Here is a 9512-nt window from a genome sequence, read left to right on the forward strand (position 1 = left end):
AAAACTCTCTCTCTCTCTTTTTTTTTTTAACCTGTTTTGGAAGTCTATAAAGTCTAGAGGATATCATTTTATCTTAAACAAGGTTTCTACAAAGAAAATTGTGGATTGTTTCACTCAAGTTTTACAAGCCTGGTTCTTGATGTCCAAGAAGCTGCCAGCAGAGGGCAGACGAGGACACTATTTATAGTTGAGGAAAGATGCAAAGCTGTATTTTGAAGATGAAGATGGTCACTGAGTCAAAGGCCTCAAACTGTTGAATAATTCCAAGGATCTCCTTGTCTACTCTCAACTATGCTTGTCTTCCAAAGGCCAGAGAAATGAGAAAATGAAAAAAAAAATAGAAAAGGGGACAATTTTGGAATCATACAAATCAGACCAGATCAGACCTAGAGGATTTCTGCAATGATCTGGAGGGAAATAAAATTCAGGAAAGGACCAACCTAATCTCTGTCCACCACATGCGCCCCACAGCCCACGGCTACAAGACTGCCCACCACTCTGGGGCCCACACAAGATGAGATAGCCCTGGCATCCACCACGTTCCAAGACCCTCCCTGACGCCCCCACAATGGGGTAACTTCCAAGTGCTACACACAGAAAACACCAGCCCTGATTCCTGGCACATAGTTGGCCCTTGAGAAGTAGCTTTCTGCCTCAGAAGATGAGAAGCACATCCCCAGCAGGTGTGTCCTCCACTCACAGAGGTGCCAAGAACGACACTGCAAAGCTCATTTTCCTTGAGATGTCAGAAATCTTTTCAAATAAAAAATGGAAAGGGGAGATGATTTAAATACAAGGGAGGCTCTTTTTCCTAGTGTTGTGAGGAGGCAGGCCCCCAGGCCCTGACACAGAATCAGCAGCATTTTCACAGAGGTACCTGGCTACCTCTTTAACTAACTGTGACTGCTGGGGAACAGGATGAGACTGATGGCTCAAACACAGGCTCTGAGGCATCATGTGCCTTAAGGGAACTAGTTGAGCCATTTGTTTGAATTACACCACAGATCTCCTAGAATCCCTTAAGAGTGAGTGTTTTTTGGGGCCTGTTGTGGGATCGGGGGCAAGGGGACGGAGAACATTAGGACAGATAACTAATGCATATGGGGCTTATAACCCAGATGATGGGTTGATGGGTGCAGCAAACCACCATACACATGTATACCTATGTAACAAACCTGCACGTTCTGCACGTGTCCCAGAACTTAAAGCAAAAATAAAATAAAATATTTAAAAAGTGGGTGTTTTTGAGCAGTTGGAAGATGAGAGCACTGGAGCTGAAGTCTTATCTTGAACCATTTCACTCACTCTGGCAACGGGCTCCTGGTTATAAAGGCAGGGGCAGGGAGGGTTATAAAGGCAGGGGCAGGGTTATAAAGGCAGAGCAGGCTCTGGGGCTGGTCCACCTCAGTGCACCAGGCGCAGACACTTCCTCATCAGCAAGTCAGGATGAAGAAGGACAGTTTGCTGACCAACCTCAACAAATGAAATATGGACCAGCTGGAAGCTGCAGAGACCTCATATTCAGACAGATTTAAAGTGAACTAGGCAGGGAAGCAGAAAAACGATGGTCTTTCTTGGTGTTCAACACTGGGCTCTGACATCAGGCCCTCAGATGGAAATCACCTTGGACAGGCGTTTGCGTCATGATGGCTTTTCTTATGTTCTTTTTACTGCCCCAACTAAGTGGTTAGACCAGCCACTGTCACTCTAGGGATTCCACTTATCAAGGTCCTCTAATAGGATTCCAACTACTCCACCACCACCATCTCCAAGGTAAGATCGAGGCACTGTAATATCCTCAAGCGACTCTGCTCAGTTTGCTGCTGGGTGAGTTTGAGAGACCAGGGAATGTAAATGCAAACCATTTAGGCTGAAAATGGATTGTGGGGGTCTCAGGCCGAAGATGAGACTAGGAGAAGACGAAAGATCACACTCACATTCACATCACACACTCACACACCACACACACACACCATATACACAACACACAGCATCACACACAACATACACACTACCCACTCACATCACGCACTCACACCACACATACCACATAGTATACACCACACTTACACTCTTACCACACACTCACACCACAGCATCACACACAATATACACACTACACACTCACACCACACATACCACACAGCATCACACACAACATACACACAGTACACACACCACGCACCACACATACCTCACACACATGTACCACACATTACACACAATATACACACTACACATTCATACACACACATACATTCACATCACATCATACACAGCACACACACACCACACACACCATACACACACCACACACACACCACATACACCATTCAGCATCACACACAAAATACACACACTACACACTCACACACCACACACACCACACTCATATTGCACAGCATCACACACAATATACACACAGCACACACACCACACTCACCACACACTCAAACACCACACACAGACTCTCACACCACACAGCATCACACACAATATACATACACCACACAGCACATACCCACCTACCACAAAATCGCACACACCACATACCATGCACCACACATACACAGCATACACACAAATACCACACACCAACACATTACACACACATCACACAAACACATATGCACAGCACACATACCACACCATACACACACCATACCACACATACCACACACACACAGCACACACCACTCATCACACACACACACCATACCCCCATACCATATCACACATACCCATAACACACACTACATACATAGACCACATACCACACCACCCACACACGTGTCCTACACCACACACACACACATACACACACACACACAGACACTACAGTCCTACCTGCATGAAACAAGGGGTACAGGAGAGTCAAGAAAATCTGTTCTGTTTCTATGAACAAGACCAGCCACTGTCTTGCTTTAGGTGACTCAGGAGACCCCAAAAGGCTATGACTTCAGAAATGGGGCCTGGACACCAGTCACAACGACTAGTGCATGCGTGAACTAGTTGGTCTGCAAGTACAAGATGCAGAAATATACAGGGGAAAAAACATCAAGTCAGCGACGTCCGCTCCTCAGCTTTTCTTTCCTTTCTAAGGACAAAGGGCTAACTCCCTGCAAGTCCTCGCCCGATAGGAGTGAAGGTCAAATTGGGCAAACATCAAGACTCTGGGAGACTGCAGGAACACAGACATTTGGAATAAAAGAAAAATGAGGTAACAAAAAAATCGGGGGGAAAATTGTAGCCAAAATCAGACAATGTTTGGCAGCAGTGACACAAGGCAAAGAAATTTCCAAGCATGAATGAGGCCAACCCTGTCAACGCATGCAGCCTAACTTTCTCGTCGTGGTTTGCTTTGAGTGTCTTTGATAAAATGACAGTGATGATGCAAAGACAGTAAGCTAACAAAGGCAGCAACACTGACAGCAAGCATTCATTAAGGATACCGATCTTTATAATGACCTGTTGGAGTTCACAGATGTGACAACGGGGGTACTCAGATTTTCAGGATGAGAAATCTGGAGGTGAGGAGGTGAAGTGACCTGCAGCAGTGGGGTACCCCACTGGACAAGATCTGCAATCACAGGCTCCCATCATGCCAGGCCAGGAGACAGCAGGGACCCTATGTGGGTCCTTGCCACATCCCACAGGCAGGTCACCTTGCTGGCCCCATGCCCAGCAAAGGGAGCATGGAGGTTTGTACCATGTCACACTGCCATGAGACAGCCAACAGCAGAGCTCACAGTTACCCAGCCCCAACAACACATGGGTGCTGGCATGCGCAGAGCATGGGGAAGAGGGTTTAGAAATAAGACCCCTGGCCTGAGACCCCATGATCTCTTTCTGTGCTGAGTTTCTCCTGGGCTCCATGCAAGGAATCTGGCAGAGAAGCAGAAAACTTTGTCTCCTGCCAGGCAGCAGAATGTCCTGGAACTTGAAAGGTATCCTGCATTTGCAGGAAGAGCAATCATCACTGCTCATGGCTAAAGGCATCTGCTTGGAGGAGTCTTTTCAAAAGCCTTCAGGAAAAAAAAAATCCATTCTCATCACCAACTCCAACCTCTGAACTGACCCTGCCGGCCAACTGCACCCCCCTGGTACAGGCCCTGCACCTGTGCCAGAGACAGCCCATGTCCTAGACGTGATGGCTTTAGAAAGAAAACTTCTGAATGCATACTTGAAAGTCAGTCTTACCGAACCGTCTGAGAACAGTGCTAACTCACCTTTCCTGGGCATCAGAAGTGTTTTTGGCTGCCTTCTTGGTCATGTCCTGTGCAAGCTGGTCATAAGTATCACAGTCAGCAGACCAGCTTCTTTCTACAGCCTCTGGAAGACAAATAAATAGAACTTAATGCCTCCAGCTTCTGTACTTGCGACCTCGTATCAGGACATACAGAAAACACAGAGAAAAAAAACCAAACTCCAATAACATTTTCCTACTCAAAAACAGCTTTTGTTTTCCTAACACTATCAGACAGATTCCTTCCTAAGAAGTGTGCTTTTGCCAGGCGTGATGGCTCATGCCTGTAATCCCAGCACTTTGGAAGGCTGAGATAGGTAGATCACTTGAGGCCGAGAGTTTGAGACCAGCCTGACCATCATGGCAAAACCCTGTCTCTACCAAAAATACAAAAATTAGCCAGGTGTGGTGGTGCCTGCCTGTAATCCCAGTTACTCAGTAGGCTGAGAATTGCTTGAATCCAGAAGACAGAGGCTGCAGTGAGTGGAGATTGCACCACTGCACTCCAGCCTGGGCAATACAGTGAGACTCTGTCTCAAAAACAAAATAAAGTGTGTTTTAGGTAGGGATCTTTGTGGCTGCCTGAAACAGATCACTACTCAAGGGAGAGACTGTACAAGGAAGCTGAGAGAGGTCTGAGAATAAAAAGCTGTAACAAGGCCGGGTGTGGTGGCTCACGCCTGTAATCTCAGCACTTTGGGAGGCCGAGGTGGGTGGACCACGAGGTCAGGAGATCAAGACCACCCGGGCCAACATGGTGAAACCCCGTCTCTACTAAAAATACAAAAAAATTAGCTGGGCGTAGCAGTGCATGCCTGTAATCCCAGCAACTCAGGAGGCTGAGGCAGGAAAATTGCTTGAACCCAGGAGGTGGAGATTGCAGTGAGTCTAGATTATGCCACTGCACTACAGCCTGGGCGACAGTGCAAGACTCCATCTCAAAAAAAAAAAAAAAAAAAAAACTTTAACGGTCCACAACTGCACTGGGGAACAGGATACCTTTCAGAAGAGTATTCATAAGGAAGGCTGGCAAGGCACATACTAGGTACAGTTTCTCCTGGCAGAGCCTAGGAATGAGCTGGTCTGAACCTCCTGCACCTCTCCTTGTTTGCAACTAGCGGGTCAGACTGAGTTCTCTCCATTATGAAACATTTTCTCTTTTATTTTTAAAGCACTTGTTAGTTGCCTTAGCTCTTTATGCCAACATTTAAACCTTCATAGAGATTTTTAGAAAACTTACTGTTTTACTCAGAAAACTAGATAATTTTTCTCTCTACTCTGAAGAGTGATAGCAAGAAGAGTGGGAATGGTTTTAGGCACAAGCTCCTTCTCAGATGGGAACCGAGACCCTTTGAGCAATGATGATCCCAGCTGTGGGGGTTCTGGCCTTGGATCCTGTGTTATCTGGAACTTTGCTGCAAATGGATGAGTAACCAGAGCCCCGTGGGGGGTAAAGGGGCCTGCTGTTGATGTAACACACCTGTCCTTCCTGGGGCTTGCTGCCACCTCTGCTCTTCTTACACTGCCTTGTCAGTGCCTCTGGCTTTGTCCCCACATGTTTGTCATGGGTACATCTCAGATTTGGGGGAAATGCGTACTTTCCAGTTTCATTAGCAATATGCTTTCAAATGCACTTGTGACCAAGGAAAGGATCAACTGCAAACTGCATTCCCAAACGAACAAAATCCCTTCTTTCTGAAGCCCCTGTGATTTGCTCTAACACCTTCCTGTCAAACCTAAACAGAGTCCACTGGGTAAAGACACTAGCATGACCCTGCCTGCTGGGCTGGCATCCATACCCACATGCACACTTGGATGCTCTGACTTTGCTGGTGCCTGTTCCTTCCCTGTGGGGGTGGACATTTAAAGTTTGGGATGTTTTTGAAGCCAGCAGGGCTAACCAAAGATGCCAGGAAATGAGGAGCAAAGAAAGTGACATAATTGAGGGAAGAACTATGCCTGTAATGCCCTACGAGGGAGTCACTCTCAGCTACTGGCGCTTAAGTTACTTACAATTAAATAGAGTTAATAATTAGCTGTTCCATCATTAGCCACATTTCAAGGGCTCCGTAGCCAAGAAACAAACTATAGAATGTTTCCATCATTGCAGAGCACCCTGGTGGCCAACGCTGGGCTGGGCAGCCTCGCCTCTTTTTCCGGGCAGTGTGGCCAGCATTGTGTCCTTAGAGCAGCTGCATCCAGACAAGGGATGGGTTCCTAGTTCATTTACATTCTTGGGCTGTATTCCTTGACCTGGGGTTTGCCGAGCACTGCGTTGGTACAACAGGGAGCACAACACAGAGCCAAACTCACGGCTTCCCTCCTGAGGACGGAGGGGTGTGCCACTAAGGTGAGACGTGGATGCAGCCAAGCAAACTGGGAAGTGTGGCGTTTTAAAAACTGCTTTAAGTAAAAATATTCTGAATAAAATTAGGTAAATGGCTTCTAAACATGGCCCATTTTAAGACATCACTATCTAAGCTCCTCATTTAGACACCATCAAAGACTCGATCAGGATTTTGACTCTCCTTCAGACCTTGATGAAAGGAGGAAAAAGCAAAGGAAAAATTGTTTCTCTTTGAATGAAATCAATGTGCAAGGACAGAATCCTGTGGCTGGAAGAGGTCCTGGGAGATCTTTCCCTTGGTCTTTGTTGTTTTAAACAAAAGCCACCTCCTTAGAATTTGTTTTTTAAGCCACATATTCTGTATTTCACATTTAATACTTGGTTTCTAATACTGCTCTTTATGTAATAGTTCACTTAGTCAACCTCTGCCTTGCTTCACAGATTTAAGGGGCTTAACATGTACATAGTTCAGAATGGATGCCTGAAAGTAGGCAGTATTGCCTGAAGACTTTCAATAGTCAAAGTAGAAAAGCACACATAGGTGTTTACACAGGTCACAGTGTAAAAAGGCACAAACAGAGCTGCAGTTTCAACAGCATGTGGTTCTTCCTCAGATGGAAACCTCAGCAATTGTTCTCACATGGGTCCTCATACTTGAAGATGTAATAGATGACATTTAATGAGGTTAGGTTTCAGATTTGGGGAAATATTACATTTGCAACTCAGACAAGTGTATACATAAAATATAGAAGAAAAAATAACACTAGAATATTGGTTATCATGAGTAACCAGCTTTGTTCCTCAGGTCTCAATGCAAGCCCGGGTTCTCATCATCATCTCATGATCTGCCTACCTCAGTTTCTCACCTCCAAATGGAGCTTCCTGGAAAAGCACCTGGCTGGCCAGGATTATTCTTTGCACATGCTGACATGTCCCTTCCTAGCAAGACTGCCAGTCACTGTCATTTTCATTCTGCTCCTTGAGGCGGCTTGTGGACCTCTATTCATTTATCTTTAGAGAGTCTACAACTTTTTTATTAACAGCCCATCCCCACTCCCAGCCCACACTCTGGGTCCCATCACATTCACGGAATCAAACAGAGTGATTGGACCAATTTTTGTAATTAATTGTGGCAAAAAGAAAGAGAAATTGATAAGATCTTGGTAGAATGTCAAACTTACCATCCTTTGATGTGGTCCCCAGAGTGGGCTGCACCAAGGAGAGCAGGGGCAAGGCTGCGATCAGACCCCTCCACCCCGCTTGCAAGCAGTTTGCTCCCATGAGGCTGCTGATCAGCATCCCAATCAGGATGGCTTTGGGCAAATGAGCACAGGTAGAAAGCCCACGTAAGGATCCTAAAGCAAGAGGGACTGGCCTTGCTCCGCCCCATGGGCTGGAGCAGTGAGCCTTCCCTGCCTCCATTAGCATCTTGGGACAACCAGCCAATCATAAGCACCCCCTGAGAAACAAATCTCCTGCCCAGAAAAGCTCTGGGGCCTTAGCCTCCCCCACCCCAACATGCTCCTGGGCTGGTTCCTCTGAGATGAGTATGTCCTAAGTGATGTTAATTTGCAGGGAAAAATGTGTCAATCATCTGTGAGGCTCAGTAGTAGCTCACTCAAGAAAAACAATATAGTTATTAAAGTATCATAATTTTGTGAAAAATAGCTGGGTCCTGTAATTTGCAGTGGAAGGGCATCATGGGACATGTTTTAAGCCGTTGTCAAGTTAGAAAAGACAAATTTGCTACACCTGGGACTAAAGTAGGTACTCTGTCTTATATAAATACTCAGTAATTTAAATTAGAAGTGGCACCTCTCTCTTCCATAGTCTTCCATGCTTTCCATTGGCTTCAAAATAAAATTAAAAATCCATGGCTTGATATTTAAACACCTTGATAGGCTGCCCCCAAATGCCTTGGGTCCTTTGGCCACTTGGAACATAGGGGAACATAACCAAGCCCTAATTGTTCTTTCTCGGCAAAGTCACATGCAGCAATTCTACTGAAGGAATGCGATCAATACAATAGGAATCATCCTTCAGCACTACCGTGTTTGGTGATACTTTAATTTCTCCCTCAGTAGTACGTTACAAATAGGGAGTAACCATAACCACCTTTGCATTTATCTTGTTCCAATGCAATTGTTAAGAAAAGCACAACACACATATTATATGGGGTAATGAATTAGGTTCAGAAGCACATATTTTGAGTGGTATACAATTATCCATATTATCTCAGCTTCCTCACCCCCGCCCACCCATCTTGCTTTCAACGAAGTCTCATCTTTCATCTGGAGTGGTTTTTCCACATTGAATAACAATATTATTCAATATAGAGAACTGCTATTTCATAAAGTATGAATAGAATCCTCTTAGGAAAGCATTGCTACTTATCTGAGCCCAGATCGTATGATGGTACATGCCAAGGCAGACCCAGGACAAGTCCCATGGTCCTGGGCATGGTCCCTCTCAGCTTCCCCATGGAGCTGAGCTGGAGCACCACTGTTTCTCCTGGTTATTTCAGACTTGTCCAGTGTGAAGGGAGGCCCACCTGTCATTTAGGACAGGTAAGCAACCAAACATCTAAGAATCACACTGGGCATTTCTTCTAGATTTAAGACTGCATGCTCCAAAAACTGGTGAAGACCCAGGCAGGAGCTGCTTTGGGAAGGCCAAATATGAACTAGGTGAAGTGTTAATGAGGAGGTCCCGCCTTCCATCAGGCACTTCCCTCATGAGGGCTCCTTAAGTCCTCTACCTCCTTGGCAGGGTTTATTTGCAAACAGTGAAAGAAGTGAACAGAGAAAAGTACAAATATACAAGGTAGATGCCCTCCACTCAGCTCTGGTTCTCGCTTCTGTCTGGTTATCTGTTTTTCTCCCCTAGAAGACTTCACTAGAATTTTCTCTCAGTAAGGAA

General features: G+C 45.7%; 1 protein-coding gene across 1 annotated transcript in view; it reads right to left on the reverse strand.

Annotated features, from left to right (window-relative positions):
- Positions 1 to 9512, reverse strand: part of PKD1L1 (polycystin 1 like 1, transient receptor potential channel interacting) — a 180849-nt gene that overhangs the window by 162706 nt on the left and 8631 nt on the right. The window contains exon 3 of the mRNA XM_035253357.3: positions 4230 to 4332. Coding sequence (XP_035109248.3) covers positions 4230 to 4273 — 44 coding nt within the window. The 5' untranslated portion in view covers positions 4274 to 4332. The remainder of the gene's footprint in view (positions 1 to 4229; positions 4333 to 9512) is intronic.

Source organism: Callithrix jacchus, chromosome 11 (genome assembly GCF_049354715.1).
Source record: "Callithrix jacchus isolate 240 chromosome 11, calJac240_pri, whole genome shotgun sequence".
NCBI classification, from domain to species: domain Eukaryota; kingdom Metazoa; phylum Chordata; class Mammalia; order Primates; family Cebidae; genus Callithrix; species Callithrix jacchus.